This window comes from Strigops habroptila, chromosome 2 (assembly GCF_004027225.2).
Source record: "Strigops habroptila isolate Jane chromosome 2, bStrHab1.2.pri, whole genome shotgun sequence".
Taxonomy (NCBI): Eukaryota; Metazoa; Chordata; class Aves; order Psittaciformes; family Psittacidae; genus Strigops; species Strigops habroptila.
This window is the reverse complement of record NC_044278.2, coordinates 3,541,469-3,565,274: the sequence shown is the minus strand read 5'-3', so window position 1 is coordinate 3,565,274 and position 23,806 is coordinate 3,541,469. Positions and strand designations below refer to the sequence as shown.

The 23,806-nt window shown below is 48.8% G+C and overlaps 1 protein-coding gene across 1 annotated transcript in view; it reads right to left on the bottom strand.

The window, feature by feature from the left end:
* Positions 1-17,911, bottom strand: part of IGSF3 (immunoglobulin superfamily member 3) — a 95,898-nt gene extending 77,987 nt beyond the window's left edge. The window contains 1 exon segment of the mRNA XM_030471925.1: positions 17,462-17,911. Within this exon segment, the coding sequence (XP_030327785.1) occupies positions 17,462-17,504 (43 nt within the window). The 5' untranslated portion in view covers positions 17,505-17,911.
* Between the last annotated feature and the right edge of the window lie 5,895 nt (positions 17,912-23,806).

The following is a 23,806-nucleotide window of genomic DNA, read 5'->3' as shown; positions in this document are numbered from 1 at the left end:
TTTCATGAGGAGGTCTCTCAAAATACTTCCCCAAAGAGCCTGGTTCCTTACCTTCCCTCAAATTTGTTTTTCCTTAAGAAAAGCAAAGCTTCTTGCTCTCTTCATTTGAAACAAATGGAGGAAGGGAGCACACACAGATGCCTCCCTTCACCTCCAAGAGAAACTCTAGTGTTTTGGCCCATCTTTCCATACTCCTGGAAGTTGCTTATTTGGCTTCCTTCCTCTCCCCTTGCTCTGAGTGACTCCAGGTTTTCTCTTACTTTAGTACGGATAACATTTAGGAGTTCAGCACATTGACTATCTCTGGGACCTTTACGTGCTTGCTTGTCCTGGGCTGGGCCAGAGCATCTCCTTTTCAAACCTCCAGCACCCTCAAACAGCACCCTCAAACAGCCTCAGATATGAACTGCTTAACCCCAACTCATTTGCTTTCTAAGGAGAGACACTTAACAATAATCTTAGATATTGACAGGTTTGACGAGCTGATGACAAACTGCCCTGCTACGCATCCCTCCTTACCTCCCAAAGCACACTGTCCCTCCAGCACTCCAGCTGTATCCTTAAGTATGGGCTCTGTACCTGCTCCCACCTCCTTTTGAGCACACAGTTCTGCAGAAATGGCACTGCAAGAAGTTATGAAGTGTAATATCTAGAAATGAATGCAGCCACGAGCAATCTCTCCCGCTTCCTTCTGGCATGCGAAAGAAACATTTGTGCCCCTCAGCCATGGCCATTAGCATGAGAGAACATCCAATTTGCAAGGCAAAGCTGCCATCTTGTACCTCTTCTTCAGCAGAAAGAGCTTTCAGGTAAACAGCAAATTCAGTTATCCCCAAAGTCAATCGTATTGGCAAAAAGCATGCATTTCTCTAAACCAATTTTCCCACCCCACCATAAAGGGTCACAAGAATACAAAGCACAGCTGTTCAATGGCAGTTTCCATGCCCTCCCCAAGTTCTTCTGGTTTATTCCCTGTTCACAAAACACCAGCAAGATGCTGCGTCTCAAAAGTTCTGTGATTCATTAGACACCAACCCTGAAAAGAGAGACAGATCTAGGGAGATTCTTCAGCTACCTGCTACCTCTTATTGCTAATTAGGATGTTAGAACTCTTCGTCTCCTTACACTGTAATTTATTAGTCTCTGTAGCATGTCAACCTATCAGCAGTTGTCACCAACTTACCAAGGCTCCCATTTCAAATGGGAGGACAGGTGCTTTCTGGTATTTGGAATGGAAAACAAAAAGATGCAGAAGCATTACGTTACTACTGTTTCCAGTCTGGGAAGAAGAAAGAGACAATCATTCCCTTTACACACATTCATAACACAGCACTATTACCAATGAGTAAGGAGGAACAACCCCATGTACCGGGGGGAGCGACCAGCTGGAAAGCACAAGAAAACACTGAGTGCTGATAGAGGATGCCCAAAGAGGTTACGGAATCTCCATCCCTGGAAACACTCAAAAGCTGTCTGGAGATGACCCTAACCAACAAGCTCTAAATAGTCCTGCTTGAGCAGGGGGCTTGGAGCAGATGACCTCCAGAGGTCCCTTCCAACTTCCACAATTCCATGAAGGACACTCCGACAGGATTGCATTCACTGCTGCTGTCAGCTCCGACTTACCTTAGCTCAGCACCAAGCACCTACTCAGAGCAGCCTCACTGTGCCAGCTCCACTACAGAGAAAACAGCGACAGAAACACCTTCATCCCAGGAAATTCAGTTTAGAAATGTGGTTTCACAATGCAGTTAAGCTGATGTATGTACCAGCTGCCATGGAAAAAAGCATCAGTCTTGCTTTCCCATCCGCTTTATTCCCAGCAACACATGCACTCCTCTCCCCACGTTTGGCCCCCATATATGCTGAAAGAAGAATGACCCAAGGAAAGAGTTGTTTCCACTAAGACTGCACACACACTTTTTTCTTTGGTGTTCAGGAACAGGGGCAAACAACCCTTTTCATTAGCAGCTGGGATATATCACCAGCTCAGCCGTACTGCGAAACAGCACCTTCAGACAGGCAGCAGATGGGTCAAGAGAGGCTGGGGAGCAGGAGAAAGCAAGGCAGGATGTGAGGAAGTGCTGCAGTCTCTTTCTGTTGGGAGACTTGGATGGCAGGTTTTTAACAAGCCTTGTGGCAAGACATCAGGTGAAGCAGTGCTGCAGGTTACTCCCAGTCACACACAGGAATAGACGTTGCTCCAAGCCACCATTTTTAACAAACAACCCTAAGAGCAGGAGACTTAATGAAGCCTAGCTTCCTATGCCTTCAGGAAGGAGGCAGGAGGCTGTCTCTGAGACTAATGATTTGACTGCAAGCTTCAGCTGGAGCTTCTCCTACAGCTGCCACAGTCATTTGGAGGCACTGCTAGAGCACTTGAATAGGCTCCTTCAGCCCCCTGCCACCCCCCCCTCGACTCAGCTTCGTACTCTTCACAAGACTTGCAGGAACTCGTTTGTCTCCAAGCTCCCTACTCCCATCACATTCGTGTGAAATTGGCCAAAGGGCTGTCAGGTTATCCGGGAAGGGGTGGCAGACAAGGCAGCACCATCAGATAAGCCATCTTTCTCTGAGAACCCAGCCTGAGGAAACCCAACCAGAGGCAGAGGCTGGGAAAACCACACAGAGGGAAGAAGCGCTAGAAAAGACAAGGTAGAATAAGGCTAAGAAGGGTTTTTAAAGGGAAGACAAGCATCTTGCATTTGGCAGGGCAGAAGAGAAGGAACTAATTTGAGAGTTCAGTGGAACAAGCAGGCATTAAGAAACCTTAACAAATTTCAGAGACAGAGATGGATAGGAAGTGCTGCAGCTTATGCTTCTTAAGCAGAGATTCAGGTGCATGCACATGCATATAAGTAAGTACCAGAGACAGAGGTCAAGATTTTAATTTGAACAGAAATATGAACTTGTAGCATCAGCAGAGAGAGGCCAGTCCAATTTTTATTAGTGGATAAAATTACCAAGTGGCAGGGACTGCAGGAAGAGTCAGCATCTCAAAAAAAGCAAACCCTCAAGCTGGACAGGCTATATTCATGAGGATGTAGGAAAAGCTCTGTCAGAGAGGCAAAGACAACAGGGCTTGCAGGAAACCATTCTAGAAAGAGACCAAAACTGGTTATCACAAGGGCAATTTCTAAGTCAAGGAAGGTAACACTGGATCACGACCGAGATGTAGAGCAGTGGGGGCTATTAAGAAAACCCTTGCAAAATAAATCACAGACACAGACTAAACTGGCAGAGAGCTGGGAGGCAAGAGCTCCAGACAGAGTATCCCATGGGGCTTGCAGAGGATAGAGCAGCTGCTGAAGGAGGAGGGGATAAAGCAGCTTTGCGCTGAGGCTGAGAGGCTACACATATCAAAGCAAATGACAGAGACAAGGGAAAATGAGCTGGGACCCTTAAAGCAAGTAAAAGGGTTAGAAAATCTACCCTTGTGAAAAGCATGGAGAAAAAGAGGAGTATGGAGCAAACCCCCAGGTAAAGGCAAGATCTTATTTGCATGCCAGTCCTCTTTGTAAAGTTGGTAAGGTTTAAGGAGCAAATCAGATAGTGGAGAAGGGGCTATCCAGGCTAGGGGATACCAGTACCATTAGTGACATTCAAGAAGGCAGGAGAAGTTAAAGCGTTTATGAGGACAAAGCAGAGGAAAGGAGCCAAGTGCTCCCAGAGACAGGGAGCTCGGTGCGGTCAGGGGACTCATGCCGGCTTCACGCCGCTGCATGACAGCAGGAGCAGAGACAGCAGATGGTGGGGCCGGGAGATGGGAGAGATGGTGGAAAAAGTGTCCCGGGGGGGGGTGCGGGCAGATGCCACTGTGCCAGAGGTGTAAACAGATATGGGACACAAATATTGACAAAAGGAGAGGGGTGGAGGGAAATCCAAGTCCAGGGTGCAAGAAGAAAGGTGGCAACAGGGATGGCAGGGGAGGGGGACAGCAGAAAGACCCTGAAGCCGGAAAGAGGTGTTGGCTGAAAACCAAGATAAGCAAAAGCCTGGCTGGCAAGCAAGGAACCTCGCTATGGCATGTGTGATTTAGGCACAGGGAAGAAGGATCCTGGACTAACCAACAGCATTTGCTGAATGAGAGAGGCCCCAGCTGCTGGCACCAAGACAAGAACTAGAGATGCAATGGAGAAGGGGACATGACCTCAATGACCGCAGTCTCACTTGATGTATGGAGTGTGGAAAAAGCTGCAAGTTGGATTTTTTCAGGATTACAGCATCAGCTCAGCAACACCACACCTTGGGCACAAGTCCAAACGCCCTCCTGCCTCCCAGAGCAACACATCTCAGCACCCAAGAGATGCTCCAAAGGCAATACACCCCAACTTCAGCAAGAGCAGACTTGCCCCTTCTAGGGCTGCAGGTTTACCAGGAGGTCTGAAAGAAAGCAGAGTCCCAGTTTCTACACAGATATTAGTGTGTCTGAGGGTGACTAAACAGCATTTGTCACTAAACAAAAAATCAACTGAGAAAAGGAAGCGGGGAGGGAAGGTGGAGGTAAACGCTTCCTCAGCCGATACACCACACTGAGTGTCCTCCTGCCTGTGCTCCCCAGTGCAGCAGTTTTGATCTTCAGCTACTTACTTAGCAGAGCCTAGTCCCCTCTGATCAGGGAGTTAAGGAAAGGCTTACATAGCTACCAGGGAGGGAGGCTTTTTATTTATCTGATTTCAGCATGCCCAAGTTATCAGACTCTGCAGGAATTCAATTAATGAGAATAAAACTCTTGTTTGATGCAAGTCTGGAAGGGTGGGGGTTTTTTTTCTGTAAATAGCTGCACTCCAGAGATTTTAGACTGATTATAAGCCTTAACAGCGACTGACTGATAGAAGCTGAACAGATACAGCAGTGACACCAAAACACCACATGCGCAGGTCTGGACCTGTTGGGGACCGACAGAGCTGGAGGAGACCAGCGGGAGACCAAAGACAGGGAGAAGGGAAGGAGAGAGGGAGGGCCAGGAAGCTGGGAAGAGCAAGCCCAACAGAGCTGCTGATGCCATCCCCCTCCTCAGTTTACTGCAGCAGACTGCATGTGAGGGCTGACACAGATTGCATTTAAGCACCCACCAGCATGGCTTGGTGAGTACCTACCCGCAGCAGCTACGAAATACCACCTCCACACAGGGAGGCAAAATTAAATGCCCTGCACAGGCTCGCAAGGCAATGCCAGGGCAATGCTGGTGCGTGGCTGCTCCTGGTAGATGTCCCAAAGCACACAAAAGCCACCCCCAGCGCCCAAAGCCATGGCCATGCTGGGCTGGGGAGGTGTCCCCAAGTGCCTCCTCCCCACCAGGCTCTAGGGAACCTGGCGCTTGCCACCATGGCATCCCCTGGGTCTCCCTGTGAGGAGGGAGGGAAGCCCAAGGGGACCGTGGCACACATCTCCTCAGTTTTCCATCTCAGGCCAGGCCACGAGGGGGAAGGCACCAAGCTGTGTCCACTGGGCACAGAGCTGTCCGTGAGGTGCCCGGGTGACTCCCAGCATAGCTCCCGGCCATGCTGCACGAGCAGGACCCAAACTGTCTCCTGAGGCAGGACCGAGGGGCTCCAGCAAGGCCAGGGGTTGATCCCAGCACATTACATGGCAATGGGTCACACCAGCACTGCAAAAGAGCAGGAAAGAAGGAGCTCTGATGGCAATACATCAGAGAGAATTCTACTCAGATAATCCTCTCCTAAGGGTGGCCGGCTGGCTTTGAAGAGAGCATAAGGAGGAACACTATAAATCACTGAACCGATAGGAACCAAACACAGGGTACAAAACTCTTCACATCCAAATGTTTTAAATCCTGCACAGCTCCCAACCGCGGCTTCCAGGCAGTGCTCATCCTAGGAGATTTACCCAATGTTTATTCAATGCACATTTCACTAAAATCCTCATGGTTATACCCAGCCAGGAGACCGAACAAACACCCATAATTTCCTTTGACACCTCCTAGCTACACTGCTCTGACAAAGGCAACCAGAGGCATCCCGTACCATTATATACCAAAGAAAACAGAAACTCCAGCTCCCTTACTAAACCACTTCAACACATCAAGTGAGCAAGAGGGAGGAATCACAGGCTGAACCAGCCAGAATCCATCAGCTGGTTAGGACAGCACCAGTAATAGCTCCTGGCTGTATACTTGGGAAAGACACGTAGGTATTTCTATATTCCGCTTAAGCAGAAACCTCAGGAACTCTTCCTCCTCTTCCCTAAGGGAGACTCAAGACATTTGAGGTTTAACAACTGCAACAAACAGTCTCCTCTTACAAGAGAAAATATTTAGGAACAAGATAACAAGAGACACAGTTACTGAAACAGGATGAAAACATGGAGAAAGCCTCGGGTCTAAGCATTGCCCTAATGACTGCAGACTGCTACTCAGAAAATCTGAATTCAAGTATACAGCTCTCATCACTACTTGCAGATCAAACAGGAATGCCAAGATGCAAATCTTGCTGCCTGCAAGAGAGGTAATCTAAGCCACCATTTGTGAGCAACCTGCTAGCAATGCCACAGCCCCTGCGAGCACAAAGAGATAAAAATCTGCAAATGCCCTTGATCTTGCATTCATTTCCCAGTAGATTACTGTGCTGAACCCAAACATCACTACTATTCTGTCTGGGGGAGTTGAGGGCACACTCCTTACTACATTTGAAATGGCAGGGGAATATATTCTCTATTCAAATTTGATTGCAGACATGGGAGATGCGTTCAAAAAAAGGGCTAGAAGGGGAAGTAATGCCAGCTATAGTCCTTTCAAGCAGTTTTAAGAACAGTATTTTAATTATTTCACAGCCAAGAGGTATAGCAGTTCTACAATGCCAACTCAAAATTAGCAGATACATTTTCCCTTTACACTAGAAAAGAATGCGGATGCTAAACCCATTATAGACAGCAAAGTGTCATCAGAGCAAAGAAGGTAAAAATAGCGAAGTTATCTGTAGGATGACTAAGCAAATGGATTTTCAAAAATATGCTTTCAACTACGACACCCTTTTCTTAGAGCTGTATACATCCGTTTAGTTTTGTTAATTTCTCAATTCTTGCTTTTGATCATTTATTTTTGGCCTCCTGCTAGCACACTTCCCCAGAAGCCTCGCTTCACCCTACCCACACTCAAGACTCGCATCCACATACGGAGGACGATGTAGAAACTGATGCTGATCACCCCAGTAACGACAGAGAACCTCTAACGCAGCACTTTCAGGATCATGTACATGCATTACAACTATCCATCCTCATTTCTGCCCCTTCCTCATCACCCCCACCTATCTCGGGGGTCTTCATGGCTCCACTGGCAACTTCTAGACCTAATGAACCCTCCCTTCTCACCCAACCCTTGCTCCTGTCATCTTTGCAGCTGAGAAACGGCCCACCTCTTTTCCAGGCCACCCCCAGTTCCCAGAGGAGGAGGATAGATATTGCCATCTCAGGAACAGCAGCGGTGAGAAGAAATGGAAGCAGCAGAGCCAGGTCCTGCTCCTGCAGCTGGGGTGGGAGCCACATCCCATAGCACCTCTCCCTCATGTGCTGCAAGCAGCCAGGCTTAGAGGCTGCTGGTCTCAGTTACCATCACGTTACCCTGTGCTTCTCCCTCTCTTCCACCAACACCCAGATGTCTGCGAAGCAAATTACCCTTTCCTCAGCTTACATCTCTTCAGGGACTTAGCTGGCCTCCACACAGCTGCAATCACTGGTAATCTACATTTCTGAGGTAACAGCAGTAGTTGGTGCTTGGCCAAGCCTCTCAAGTCATTCCCTTGCCATGCCAAAGCCCTGCGCATGGCTCCCCTCCAGCTCCTTCTCACACAGGGACGGGTACCTGCCAGCACCCCAAAAAGCCAACTCCTGCTCCAATCCCTGCCAGGAACCCAGCCCTCCTCCTCCAGGAGCCGAGCATAAAGCCCTGGGCTGCCCTTCCCAGCAAACAGGTTTCCAAGGCTCAAACCCATTACCTTGAGATCATTAGGATGCTTTTAGTAACGTATCCCAGTGGATCTGCTAGAGCAGCTATTAGGTGTTTGATACACAGTAAATCTTCCCTCATGCTCAGCCCTCTCATCCATCCCTACATCCTTCCCCAAAACAAGCCAGCCAGAAGACAGGGACAGACTAAACTACGCAGCTTTGTGCTCCAGATGAGAGCCAGAAGTAGGGCAGCACTAGCCCAGCATGGGCAACCCTCTGAGAAGAGATGACAGACCTCTCCAAGACTAACTCCTTGCCCACCAACACCTCAGGGGTGTCTCGGGTGGCCTCACCACCTCTGCCAGTTAAAAAACCAACCACGCATTTGCTGCCACTTTCTAACCTGCAAAGGCTGGGAAAAAAAGTCAGCCTGAGCACCAGGGCCAAGCTGCCTCAGTAAATATCTGTTTTAAATATTTGCAGTAGCCAAATAACTGCTGCAGTAAGCACTGTCCTTTCTTCACACGGTGGCTGCAGGGCAGCAAGGGTCCCCTGCCAAGCTCCCTGGGAGCACCCAAGCCAAAGTAAACCAAGGGCAAGCCTGTGTGCATGGCAACTGGCAGGCTTCATCCATTACTTTTGCAAAGTTATTCCATTTAAACAGGATGATCTCCCATGACTTGCCCCACAAAGGCAGAGGAAGCTGCAAGATTTTAGCTTCACCTCTCCCACCTTTAGACGTGTACTTGATTTCAAGGACATCATTGGAGAGCTCTTGCTACGGAGGGGCAAGAGGTTAACCTGCAGCTGCAGAGGGACACCGCAGGTACAAGTGAAAACTCAAGAGGAGTGGATGGGTGTAAGATCAGTATAAGCAAGGAAAGAACAAAACAAAACTAGGCATGTCAGGAAAGACTTAAACACACGCAAGAATGCAGGCATGGTTCCTCTCTACCCTAATGATGACAGCAGTACATGTGAGGCCACCTCTGAACACACCGCTCCTTACATCTAGGCAAGGGGAAGGAGGTGGGAGAAAGAGCGACGTGAGGTGAGAAAAAAGAAGGTGTTTTGATATGTACACATAAAGATGAGCAGATAGATTTATAGATCCACCTTGCAGCCCTTCAGACTCTGGACAACCTCTAACCCTCTGCAGCACAGCCACCCAAGGCTGATCTCTCATCCGCACTCACAGGCAGGGCACCCGAAGCTGATCTTGTTCAAGTCTGCCTTATTTACAGCAGAAAGGAGCAAGTGCGTGGTGACTTAAAGCATTTGGCAGCTACACACTCTGGATTAGATTTAACTGCCAGCTAGCTCATGGCATGGGGCTGATTAAATGTAACAGCTCCTTACATGCCAGTGACCCATAGATTAACTGTGCCGCTGTAACACTGATGGCTGGAACGAATCACAGCAGTTCCAAGTTACATTCACGTGGGTTATGCCTCACGAATGTAATGGGGTGGCAAGGAGCGGCTGGTCCCATTCATGTAGGATAAGCAAGAGAGCTTGCGCAGGTAAGTAACACCACAGAGCTCAAAGTAAAAAATCAATTTTCTTCCTTTCCTAACACCAAGAGTGAAATCAATCAGGGCATAACAATCTCTCCCACGCTACGCTCCCAACATATGTAAGCAAAAAGCAGCCTGCTTGCTTAATGGCAGCAGGCAAAACCTCAGCCCTAACACTGCACTTCTCCAAAAAGAAAAAAACCACCACCCATGATACCTTTTAAACCACTCTCTCTACTTCAAGAAGGCGAGAGCAGAGACAGAGCAACTTGCCTACAATTACATCACCAGTGAGAAAAAAGCACTGGAATTTGCATGCTGTGACTCCTGCTGTAGGTGCCAGATAACGCTGCAGGCATAAAGGTCAAACCCTTCAGCAGGAGCTCTTAAGATACTGTCTGCAGGCCACAGGCAGCCAGCAGAAAGCTGGGAGATGGCACAATGCCAGCCCAGTTTCTCTTGGTATCCATGCCCTTCATCACAAAGCGCCTTAGTACCTGGCAGGGCGGTTAAGCAGTCGGCCCCTGCAAGACAGAGCAAATATCCGTCCTCTATAATGGGATTAGACAGCAGAGCAGGAACACGGGATACGAGAGCCTCCAGGAGAGGAAAAGCAAAGCTTGACAGAGTATTCAGGAGGCGGAAGAAGCTGAGGACCACAAAAAATGAAAGGAGTAAAGGGAGAGACTGTTGCTTTTTGCTAATTGGAGTAGAGTCTAGGGATGGAGCTGTAGTTTTGCCTAGGATTTCCCTATCTGCCCCCCCAAACAGTAATATGTTTACATGCTCTGTCAAATACATGCACAGCCAATATGTCTGCCCTCAGACTTTCTATGATTGTGTGAGAAAGCACTGAGCCACCGAGATAAAATGATATGGTGAGAGGGGGCAGAGTACTTTGAAAGCACACCGGACATAAACGCATTCAGATAATTGCTTAGAAGGGAATAAATATTAGTAAGTACTATAATTACCTTGAACACTTTATAAAGCTGTAAGAAGAATCATAACTAGAAGAAGGGCTGGCACACATGCTCGTTGGGAGCTCCTATTTTAAGTCAGCAAGAAGGAACCAACAAGGTTTGACACCCAGGTTGGTAATTTCAGCCTGGCAGCCAGCCACAGCCCTTTGGCTAAATGCTAGGTGCTGGGTAACTTGAGTTAATAAGTGCCAGATTCCAGCAGTACAGTCTTCTGGAGTAAAGAGCCTCTAGATGACTTCTGGCAACAAGTACCTGCCACCTTCTGCAGCTCTTACTCAAGGTCCAGCTCTGCTTTCAGAGAGATTTGGAGGAACCTGGGCAGGTTCCTACATCCCTGGTGATGATGTTGAATGGAAACAGAAAGATTCATCCAAGAAGTCAAAAATCACAATTTATCTAAGTAGCCAAAGCTTGATATCTATGCTGTAACAAGGGATCAGAGCCCTTCTTGCCCTGAGAGGCAAGCAAAAACTCTTGCTTTTTTGAGCTTGGTATCTCATCTTCAAGCCTCCATTTCTCTAAAGGTTTCCGAAACAATCCATTTCACACAGCAGTGTGGGTCAATACTGAGCTCTTCTCAAACACATATTTAGCAATACAGAGTCCATAGAAAAACACATCTATCTCACCCTGTGCTCCCAGCTCCCTTTAACAAGCTTACCAACTTCCATACAAAGCCCAAAAGCCATAGAAGTGCCAATGTGCCTCAGGCAGACAGATCAGGGATGCAGCAGGAGGGGAAAAACAACCACCAAGAAAGCAAACAAACAAACAAACAAACAAACAAAAAAAATCCTCCAAAAACCCAGATGCATCACCCATTCATTCCCTGCTCTTCTCCTTGTAATCATGACAACTCCAGAAGGGAATGTATTTGCTGTGAAGCAAAGCTATTCGCTTTTGTGTGTGGAGTAGGGAACACCAGGCAAACAACACCGATTCCAGACTCCTGCCACTAGTTAAAGCAAAACAAAACTAAGCAGTCAAAATCACCTCCACTCATGTCAGACCCTGATGAGCTGTTTTGCAAGGGCCAGAAAAACCAAACCCAGAATTCCAAACCAAACAACCGGTATTAGTGTAACGCTCAGCTTTGCTAATTGCTGGGCAGCTGCCCCATGGCATACGCTCTGGATACCAATCGTTTCTGCTATCCCAATGGGGACAGCTTTGAGGCCATGAACTGCACAGGGATCTCTCCCTCACTTCAGCAGCAGCCTCAGCCCTTCCTGGCTGGCAATGGCTTACAGCCGTCAAGATCAGAAAAGACAGGGAGAAGCGCTAGATGGTTTTTCAAGTCCCAAATGGAATCAATACCTTGGTAGGAAAGGAGAAGTCAGCCAAGAGGGTGGTAAGTACACCACTCAGGAATAAGATAACAAATACAGATGATCCTCGCTTCTTCTGTGCTCTTGAATCTTTGACGCTTTAAAACCTATGAGTGTTGTGGAAGGCCCAGCATTCGGTAAGATCCATCCTCCTGAGCCTGTTCTCACCTATCTATCTTACCAGTTAGGTTCTTCACCTTCCTTCTCCTCCTAGTGCTTTCCCTTGGCTCATCTTTTCCCCACTTCACAGCACCCAGCGAGAGGAGGAAACAGACCTGGAACCACTAAGGAACTATCAGCAGTGGTAAAATCAGAAAGAAGGAGCCACAGGAGGGTGCAGGCAGTGGCTTCAGCCAGAAGCTGCAGACTGAACACTATGCAGGGCAGAGCAGGCAGCCTCTGTCAGGAGCCAGCAGCAGTTAAGAGAGTGGCTGCAGTCAAACTCTGGACTCGTGTCATTTGTTTGGTAGAGCTGAGCAACTGGTGACACACTCCGGACCCGTGGTACCGAGGCCCTGGTGCATGAACAGCAAACCAGGGTAACCCAGCCAAATCAATTCGCTGTCCCCTCCAGCCACCTGCCTCCCCAGCAGCCCCCCTTCCCTTGGACACCCATAAACATCTGCAGGACCATGCAAAAAACAACTACTTTCAAGTCAGACGAGCCCCCCACAATCCCTCTGTGTATTTTCTGGTTTTTGCCAAATTAAGTTTTCAAACCAAGCAAGTCCTTCAACCCATTCCTCACATGAACATCCTGGCCTGCATCCTTCCCTCCCCACGCAGCCAGAACCAGACTGGGACCAGTCCTTTCAGGAGTCTGCCCTGCTTTTTAGCATTGTGCAAGCGTTTGTGCAGCAACAGTGCAAGTCTGAGTGATACCAGCCTCTCCCTTTTGGAGAAAAGCTTCCCATCACTTAGCTGAGATCTTCTTGTTTTTTGCTTATGTTCAATTATTTTACTTAAATGTGACTTCAGCAGCGCTAGAAAGGCAAGATTTCCTCTTGTCTCATTGCCATTTGCTAATTAAACCTCCTAATGACAAAAAGCTTACTAACATACATCACTGGAAACATGTTCTTTGCGTGCTGATAGACACAGGGTGAGCAACAGGTTTAGAGATGGAAATAACATATATGGCATGCAGACATCCTAATACTCACTGAAGGCAGCTGCAGTACCCAATTTCTTTGCCTTGCAATTTGATCAAACCCTACTTTGTCAGGAAAGGCTCCATTTTAGCCTCTCCATAGTTGATAAGAAACAGATGCTAAATGTCTCCTAACATTTAACCAGAGAACTATTCCTTAAGAGGATTTTATATGTCTAGGAAAGAGATGCCAATATAAAAATGGAGTCGAAACCAATTTAGTGGGTTATCATTAAGGAGTATTTAGCAACTTGAAAGCCAGAGGCAAATCTCAATACTGCAGTTTTCCAGACACTGGCTGGAGGGCCTAAATGTCTCTTGATATCAACAGACAACTCAATTCATGAGAGTAGAACCCTAGCAACAAGACGAAATCCCATTCTGCTTGAAAAGCTCTAAGTTTCTGGACAGGGTCTGCAGATCACTAACAATCGACAATAAGGAGCACTCTTTCAGCTTATAGCACTCTGATTCATCCAAGTTAAACCAACTAAAATATCTCTGGCTTCATACTAGACTGCACAACCTTTAGGTCAATAGCTGAATCCATGACTGATTTTGTAGGGGTAAGAAAGAAGCCAAGAAAGACAAAAGGAAGAACTTGAAAAGTTTTAAAGAAAAAGCAGTTTCCTGGTCCAAAAAATTCAGTAAGCCTCCCAACACAGAAGCAATGCTTCCTGCTTATGACCCTCTTTCTTTCACCCGCCTCCCTGCGGCCTGCAGCACTGTTGAATTCTGCCTTTTACTTTATATAATGGGTCTGGTAAAAGTGTTCCAAGCACACATTCGATTTACAAATAAAAACTGCTTTAATAAAGACATCTAACTTGACGGAAGGTCAACTAAAAGACGACAATTCGCATAAACCAAAACCTCCTGTGTAAATAAACAGGATTTGCAGGAGCCTCAGGATGTCAGGCAGTCTGGCCAAGACGCAGGGAGCGAGTCTCCCCATGAAGAATTACATTTGGGGATGCATAAGAGTGGAGCCTGCCAGCCCTGGCACCGACGGCTGCACTCAGGAAACCCAGAGAGCCGGCTGAACCGCATGCAGAAATGAGGCAGCAGCCAGGGCCTACCCCATCCAACATGTTTCCCCAAAAGAAGCAGAGCCACAGGCCACCCTGTCACTCTTGGGATCAGTCCAGGTCCGGCACCACACAGTGACCTAGAGGCACCAAACACAGGGGTTGAGGGTGGCACCATGGCTTGCAAAACAAAGCTTGCAGTGGAGGGCTTGGGCAGACGCAGATGGAGAAAGCGTGATCTGGCACTGTTGCTAACAATGCATGGAGGAGCAGATGAGGCACCAGCAACATTCCTGGGCTGCTAGCTTTGGTGAACAAAACCAACCCCAAAGACCAGGTCTGCAACTACCCACTCTGTCGTTCTCTTTGCCTTTACCCCTCCTGCAAGCAGCCTTCAGCTCTAGAGCACCTAGGCTTGTGTGTCAGCCTCGTAGGGACCCCCGTCAGTGCCTGTGCCCGCGCAGGCAGTAGAAGAGCAGGAGGCTGCGACAGTGAACCACTTGACAGCGAAACACTTGAGCAGCAGTCAACTGCTTCCCAGCCAGCACCCCTTCCCCTCCGGGAGACAGGCCTTCAAGATCATTCCCTTCTTTCTTCAAGGGTCGCTTCTGTATCATTATTTCACTCCAACATGCCACTTACAAGTGAGCTGCAGTTTCAAGACCTTACGGCAGGCCCTATGCCCTCTAGGAATCACAAATAAATCACCAATTACTATGCATAGAGAGAGGAAGAGGGTAAATGAGTTTTATGTACATATATACATATGCAATGTTTGAACACAAAGAGCTGTTAAATTTGCATTCACAGGTGGTATACTGGAGACTGCAGGAGACTCAAAAGGCAGAACCTATTCATTAAACTAGTCACTGACATGAATTGAATTCAGCATGTCCCCAGAAGCCTATTGTGTTTCCTATATATTACACTATAAATATGAGGATGTATCATACTTTGCATCCTTGCAAAAGAAGAAGGTAAAATCTTGAAACTACACATAGGATTAGCACTGGCTGGCACAAGTATTAATGGTCTCATCGCTGCATGAGGATTATTTACAGCACTTGCTCTATTTTCCCATTTTGTACTTGCTGTGATGAAGTGCCACTTGTTTAAAGAACCCTGTAACAAACACTGCAGCAAGAGGGGAAAAACCAGCAGAGATCTACAAATGTTACACCCACATGCCAGATGTGGGTTTTCAAACCCTGGTTTTGCAGTTACTTGGATTCTTGTAGCTAGTTAATACCTGATATATTATATTAAATCATCCACTGGCTCTTTCCACAACCACAATTCCTCTTTCAGTGATTCTAATGAGTTTGCAAAAGGATAAGGAAAAATTGAGTTGTATTTCTTTTTCTGCATGCTCAACCCGTAGTTATGCATATATTCTAGCACCAACATTATTTGTTTGGAAAGCAACAGTCCTCTTCTAGCCAGTCAGAGATTTATGTTACAAAATAAGGCCTTTTACTCCAGCCTCTTCCCCATCAAGTGAAACGATGTCTCAGTTTTACAAACAGCAACCTCAAGCACTTCTGTGCCCCTTGAGGCTTTGAGGCACGGTCGCACATCCCTGGTTTTGCTAACACTAGCAGCTGGGCAAATGAGCAACTGTCTGAGGAAACCCCAGCTGAAAAACCATAGAAAAACTAACTCCAAACATGCACGTGGTACCTTCCTACTGTTAACAACAACCCACGTTTAAACACAAGGAGGCCAGCACAATGCTTCTATGAACTAGAAATGTCCATGGGATTTGGGGATACCAATTCTCCAAGTGACAGAAGACACCTCGCAGCTCACCCCCAACCCAGGGGGGGTGAAGGCACACCGCCAGAGCCAGCTTTAGGGCAAACCCAGAAAGCCAGTTCCTGCACGCAGCAAGTCGGGGCGGCCTTGGCAGCTGGTCAGGGCAGCGGGGTTAGCACTGACACAGGGTGTCCAGCCAGGCCTGGCGAGTCCCACTTCTGCACCGCCGCGGGAAGCCTTCGGCAGGACGATGGATGCCCTCTGCTGCTATGCTGCTGCATCAGCTTCGTAGCAGCGTGCAGGCAACCGGCAGCTCGCTCATGTCGTTCCATATTAGGAAGACTTAATCCAGAACGATATAATTGTTTCTTCAACAGGAGAGATTGAGCACACCAAAGCCAAGGCAGCAAGCGACTCCCATTCGTCTACACCCATCTTGCGGGCTACAACAGACTGCTTGTACTCATGGAGCCAAATCACCCTGGATAAACTTAGCTTTCAGATGGCTTTTTTGAGGGAAGCCAAGGAAGAAAGCTACTGGTTAAGGGAAGTTTGAAACCTTCTCCAAAACCATTTCAAAGAGTCATCTCTCTCTCTCTCTTTCCTAAAGACAGATAGAGAGCATGAAAAACCACACACATAAATTAGAGACGTGGAAGCACGCTGCATTCAAGTGAAGATGTTGCTTCCCAATTGGCAGAGAAGGTATGTGACAATTCTCAAGACAGTACAGCAGCAGCCTTGCTGCTTCCTCCCTCAATAGCCAGCAGAAAACCTTACCAATGAAAACGCAAAATCAAAACAACTCCGAGGCTGCTCTGCACATGCACAGACAGAAAAGCAGTGTGATGGTGCTGTATTGTATGTACCACAAACGTTTCTATCAACTCCTTAATACTAAACCAGGCACACGGGCTGCCGCAAGGAGATTTTAAGAAGCATTTTAATTGCCTTGTATTCTGCTTTTCACAAATTTGTTAGGAAGGGATCTTGCATTGCTACTTGCCACTTCTCACCCAGCAGCAGGGTCCCTCCAGAGGACTTCACAGAACTCTCTGCAGTCCCCCCTGGGCAGGCACTTATGGGATGGGACAAAGACACACGTTTAACGGTTCACAGGGTACAAAACGCAGGCAGAAGAGAAGGAACTGCAGGAGGAGTTCGGCGAGACAGCACAAAGCAATCAAAACTGCATTTTACGACAGCAGGACTGCCTTCCCTCGACATTTCCACGTACTCTTCGAGAGCCGAGGACTTTGTGTCCGCAGCCTACCTTACCCCCAGGCATCGCCTCTGCCTTCACTGTGCCAGCTCAAGACCGAACCGGGACTCCCTACCCTCACCGTGCCCTTCCGAGCCGCCGGTCCCTGACCCCCGCACGGAGCAGCCCCGGTGGCCGCTCGGCGTCCTAAGTTGATGCCGGAGCCCGGAGCGGTGGCGGCGCCCTTGCCCGGCCCCGCGCGCTCCCACGGCCCGGCCACCCGCTCCGGCCGGAGCCCGCACCGCGCCCCGGGGCTCGCGGGGGATGGTTCACCGGGGTATCGCAGGTGGAGCGGAAACACCGATTTATTTTTATGTATATATTTATATAGAATGCATTTATTCATTCCCCCTCCTCCCTCCGACTGCAGGAACAGCGCGGGCAGTGACCAACTCCCGGGGGAAGGCGCTGGGTATTTTCGGCATGGGTGACCCTCCCGGAAGCCCTGCGGGGTAAGACACCCGCCCGACCGCGGGGGACCCCCGTCCCGTCCAGTCCCGTCCCATCCCATCCCCGCCGCCGCCCGCCACTTACCGAGCAGGAGGAGGGAGGCCAGCTGCGGCCGCAGGGTCCGCATGGCTGCCGGGGCGCGGGGCGGCAGCCGCCCTTACCTCCCGCCGCGGAGGCGCCGCGGGGCGCCGGCTCCCGGGGCAGGCGTCGCGCCGGGCCCGGCGGCACAAAGGGAAGGCGGCGGGGCCGGCACGGGAGGCGCCAAGGCAGGCGGGGGCATCGCCCCCACAGCGGGGCGGCCGCCGCGCCTCCCCTCCCCGCTCCGCCGCTCCGCGCCCGACGGCTTCCCGGGGGAGAGGCGGGAGGGAAGGGGGAGAAAGCGCGTCTCGTCCGGAAAACAATAAATACGGGGATAAAAGGGGGGGGTTGTGCGCACAGAGCAAACAACAAAAAGACCCCACCCCGAAAAGTTATAACAATAAGCGGGCGCTGCGCCCCCGGCCCGCCGCCCTCACCTGCCCCGCCAACCGCCCGCCCAGCGCTGCCGCCGCCGCGGGGTGCCCGGCGCTTCCTCCGCGCCGACTAACTCCTCCCCCGGCCCGCCCCGCCGCCACCGACCGCTCCCCCCTCCCTTACCCCGGGCGGCGGGCGAGGGAGGCGGGTAGCGGGTCGGGGATGCTCCTTCTCCGGCGGCTCCGCTGGGATGGGGGGAGTGAAGAGGGGTGGCGGAGCGTGGTTGTGACAGGCTGTGGCGTGGGGCGGTGGAGCCGGGGTCGGGAAAGAGCGCGGGGGTAAAGTGGGTTCCTTTGTTTTAAGGGGAAAAAGAGAGTCCTCGGGCGCTCCTCGGAAACCCGGCTTCTTGGGAAAATGGCATAAATGCTCTCCTTTGTTCCCGTGCAAACAAAAAATAACAGCCGGGCTTTGCAAGTTTCAACCAAGTCGTGACCGTCCCGCTGCGATGCGCTGTTACCGAAACCCGAATCCAGGGCTGGTGTTAATGCCCGGTTGCCAGATGTGAGCCCTCCCCGTGTGCAGGCACTGCCTGCCGCTTGGGATGCTGCCGAGGCAGCCAACACTACAGCGTGTCCGCGGCAGAAATGCATTCAAAGTGCATCCAGGAAACACTGGAATGTATAAATATGCAACAGTGGGGACTGGGGTTTATGCTGTTTGTATTTGTAATAACCTGTTATTACAGAGGAATGAGAAAGTCCTTCTCCATGGCGCAGATGTTCCAATATCCTTGCAAACAAAACCCCCAGTTGCTTGTTTGCTCACAAACATAAGAGGCCAGGAGTGACAGCAATAGCACTTTCTTCTAGTGCTCCACTTCTGCAAGGGGCCTTGGTAGGAGACCCTTGTGTCACACATGGAGTCCTAGTGCATTCCCTTGGTATCAAATGCAGGAACCCCAACCCTCCTGTTCCACAGAAAGGCAGAAACCAGCACAGTTCCAAGCCATCTAATAAAAGATGCCAAGTCCTTAGAAGCTGAAGCCAGCAGAAGTCAGAAACTGGCTGTCTCACCATATGGACTTGCCTCCCAATGTGGCTGGCTGGCAGATGCGCTGGTAACCAGCTCCCAAGTGACCCAGCAGATTCTGTTTTCTCCGGGCTAATAATGTTAAGCTGTGCCATTTGCAGAGTAGGAGGTTTAATTTGCATCTTTGTCAATGCTCTTTGAATGGGAGGAGCTTTGGAGGAGAATAACCAGAGGACATATGGGAGAGAAAGGGTTAGCATTGTGTTTGTGCTGAAAATGAAACTCACGCTTTGGCCCTTAAGCTTTAATTACATCAAGACCACCTTCAAGTAAGACTTGGAAAAGGAACAGAGGTGATGATAAGAGCTGATAGGAAATACCAGTCTATTTGCCTTTTCTCTTAGGTGATTTGAGGGCTGAAACGTCATCCACTGAAAGATTGCTCAGCTTGCTTAATATTGTTCACGTGCAGTCTCCTTTCCAAGTCCTCATGGACAAGCCCATGAATGTTCAGAGCAAGCACCATGGGGCTACTTTGAAATAAAAACTTTCAGCGTCTTTAAATGGATGCAGGATAAAGACAATTCAGCGCTTCAAAAGATGCTTAACTAGAGAAATAAATACTAGCAAATAAAAACAAAAGACAAATTAAGAAATACAGGACACTGGCAGGAAAAAGCATTTTTTTTCCGGGATAATCTCAATAAAAAGGAAGCATTAAAGCTTGACAATACAAGACAGCTTTTCTAGATGGTCAGGGATATAGACCACAGACCCACTCACTACATTCTTATATGGGCAAATTATTTCCACTTCCAGCTGAAGAGGGGGGGGAAAACACTGGCATGGTTCAGGTGAGCTCCTGGCACAGGTCAGGGACAAGCCAGAAGCAGACCCCTGGTGTCTTGGCTCTGAATACATTGCTTTCACCGGTGGAGCCTGTTACAACATAATTCAAGATGACTTTGGGGGTGTTCCTGCTATTTCCAGGCACTGTGTGACTTTACAGTGTACGAGTCAAACAGGAGCAATAAAAATGCCCTGCAAAAATGTTATCAGCAATTCACTAAACTCACACCCTCTTCTCAGAGCTCTGGCAGGCTATTGCATTAATGCATAATAACAATAAAAATATAAAAAGACCATGGAAATGACATTATAGCATTATAAGATTAATCCAATTCCAGTAAAATTAGATTATAATAAGAACTCCTAAAGACTATTAATGGGAACCTGTGTTTCAAAAGCTTCATCACCTTTACGCATGTTCTCCTTCCTGACCCCAATAATAAAAATAGTGTGGCATTTATGAGAGCGCCCTTCTTCAGAGGACTTCACAAACACTCTTTTGGGGAAAACATTGGCCTCACGCCTGCATCAGTGGGGAAACTGAGGCTTGGGCAGGGTGGCTTTTCTAAACCTAAAGAGGCAGCCAGGCCTCCCTTGGGCTTGCCTCCAGCGTTTTGAGCTCTCAAGGTGGGGCTCTGGCTCCCAATGGATGTCTCTCTGTCTGCATGGCTTATTCACATGGTTGAACAGGAACGAACACCACAGTCACCTCAAAGACAAAACCTTTTCAAGCACATGGTTACTGCAAAGCAGCTTTCCAGGAAGACAGATCTGGGCTGCCTTGTCCTCCCAGCACAAAACTGAGTCATTCAGCAGCGCCGTCCTCAGCAGCAGCTGGATCATTTTGGTCAGGCCATGCGGTTGCTCTTTGGCACTGGGATCGCTGCAATAGCTGGAGGCAGAAGGGTGTGACTCAAGCAATGCTGATGATATACACATTAGGTCGCAACCCACACCATTGTCTTTCTTGTTGCTCCATCGCTGCCAGAAGTGTGCTCGGGCTTGCTTCCCCATTGCTCGCCTCAGCAGGCACGGGTAGAGGCTGGACAGTGGGAGCTTGCTTTCAGGGCAAAGAGAAAATGATTCCCTATGCTGTCATTTGCTGAGCTGCTCCATGCTCATACCAAGTCACCGGTGACTCCTGTTGGCCTTGCTTTTTCCAGCAGGAGAAGCACAAACAACGGGTGCCTGGAGCCTGAGCAAGAGGCAAGGCTGGGCGGCTGCTGTGCGGCCAAGGGCCAGGGTAGATGTCTCCCAAACCTCTGGGCTGCCAGAGGCTGCTGTAATACAACAGCTGTGAGTGAGAGCTACATCCTTTGCCCTAGGAAATCAAAGTGATGTCAACATCCAGACTCCAAATCTGCTGATCCCCAATGTGAACAGGCTTCCCATGAACCACAGACGAAGAGTGAAGTCAGATGATTGTCTGGCCCTCAGAGAAAAGAGGTTTGGCAGAAAAGCAACATATGTATGTCATGAAATAAGAATGCTGGTCCTTCTTCAGGGCAAAACACTGCACACCCTCAAGTACTGGACCCCGTGGGTATTTACCCCACTCCTCTGATCCCTTCTCTCTCTCTGATCAGCAGGCGAGGGAGGGAACAAGACACAAGACAGATTTGCAGCCTTTAGATTTTGGAGCAAGCAGTAAACAGTATGGCTAATGGTACAGAGTATAGCAAAAGCGGGACTGGGCTCAACCAAGCAAGGAAGGAGGTTCCCAACTCCTCCACAAGTCAGGAGGAGTGGTTTGTTCCTCTATGCGAGGAAAAGAGATACCAGAAAATGAGGAGAGGGAGATTTAACTGCAGTTGCAGGAGCAACTTCCTCCCTGAGGGCAGCAACTCCATCCAGAGCTGAAGAACAGTTTAAAAGGCTGTATCCTGTACCACTGGGAGCAGGGAGGATGTGTGCGCATCCACATCCCCCTCCTCTCAGAGGCCACCTGAGCGTTTCAAATTGAGCAATCAGAATCAAACCATCCAGAAACAGAAAGCACTTTAAGAAACAATTGTCCTATGTGATTTGCCCAAGATCACGCAACAAAATCCACACATTTCAGGGTCTTCTGGCTACTCGAAGCCTGAAGATGTGCTTGGGGGAAAGTCATAATCAGGCCAAAGCTCTTCTGCCACATTGTGAAAGCGAGAAGAGACTCACCTAGAGCTAAAGCAGGGAGGAATGGCCAGAGCCATTTATTTTGACTGAAACATTGCCTAAAACATTTTCTCCAGACCTTATTTACACTGTGAAGTTCTGAACATCACTTTCACCCAGAGGAAAAAGAAGATATTTATATTTAATGGCCAACATTTAAGCTCCTTTAAAATGAGCTGAGAGGTTGCAGTTGGAACAAAGAGGAAATCCTTACTGCCCTGGCACAAAGCAGCAGTGCTGCCATTGCAGGGAAGCTGGCATCTGTAACTAGACTGAGGTTTTGGGTGCAGCTCAGCCTAGATTGCACCCCAGGACCAGTATGCTGGTCAATGCATGGAACCAAGGCAGTTCCCAGGCAGCTCTGCGGCTGTGAAGGAGTTCCCATTTGTGTGCCCTGGGCAGAGGGATGAGGAGAGGGAGAAAGAGGGAGAACAAAAAAAAAAAAACAACCAAAACAACCCTGTGTAAAGATAAATCGACACATTTCCAGATTTTCAGGACATCTGTCAGCAAGCCCCAGAGTATATGGCAGCTAATCCCTTTGCAGATTTTCTTTTAACTGTTGCTTGACAGAAGAGTATGCCAATTTTTTCATAGATGTACCCATGTCTGAAGTCTCACTCTGCCTGAGGTTATGATCTATCTGTGAGGAAAAACATTACACTACCAGCTTGGGAAATTACATTAGGGAAACATCTCACTAAGAAACATGCAGCAGCTTCAAGCTTTGGAGCATACACAGAGCAAAAGATGTTTCCCGAAGACGAAGGAGGACAGAGGTGAGGTGGCTACATGACTTGCTATCCACAGTGCTCCCACCTTCTCTGACACCCCTGCTGTCTGCCTGCTCTCTCCTGGGCTGGGCAAAGCCAGGGCAGGAGAGAGGGTTGGAGCTGCAGGGCTGGGCTCACAGCTTTGGCTTCAAACCCCTGCTAGAGAACTGCAGAAGGCCCCCCACATGTCCCCTCCAGACGCAGCTGGAGCAGCAGCGCAACTTGGTTCACACTTTGGGATCTGAGAACAATGCAGAGCTCCATTGTTCCTGGTTTAGTTCTAAGACGCTGTGTATTGTGGAGTTCAGCTGTTGCATCGTTCCTCTGCTAAGGGCAGGCAGAAAGCAGTCCATAAGCCTATTCTATACTGCAGTGGTAAAACGTCTTGGTCCTGACATGAGCATGCATAAATGACAGGGGCAGACTGCCCTTCGGTGCCAAGAGGACCGGGCTCATTAAGCACGGATGACACAAGCAAGGCCCCAGGTACCCCTTGGCAAGCTGCTGAGGGCTCTGCTCTGTGCCCAGCTAGAACACAGAAGGTCCCACAGGTCCCACTAGCTGGGACCTTCAGAGCTTCTGTAGGCTCTGTGCGAAGTTCAAGCAGGAATGAACACATTGGTTTTCTGCTTTCTAATCCTACCTACCAAAATCAAGCTCAACTCCCAGCTTTGTGATGTTTTGCTGGTTAATTCAAACCTCTCCACACTTTGAACATGTGCCAGAATAAGGCAAGTGAGTAAAAGATTAACTGCAGGCCTCATGATTACTGATGGAGTACAGTTTATCTTTGTTTTCTTTCCCCTCAGGATGAAAAGTGACATAGAAAAATGGGCAAATGGACATTTCCATTATCAACTGTTTTTCAATGGCAACCAGCAAAAACCTGACTGTTTCAGCAGTAAAAATAAAATACAAATCACTTTTGCCAAATACTCTTTCAGCCTTCCATCCCACAAGACTTCAAGCTCCCGGTTGCACTTCACATTTTTCCACAGAATCATTTTGAGGAAAGAAACTCTAATTCCTGGACCAATTTAACAATGTGAGACTCTTTGGGTGTGTCTGAATTCTTTCTAAACAGTCCTGGGCAACTGTACAGAAAAAAAAGCAGTCTCTCATTTATCTGCTGTCATTTATCTTAAAACATTTCTTTCATCCAGTTACC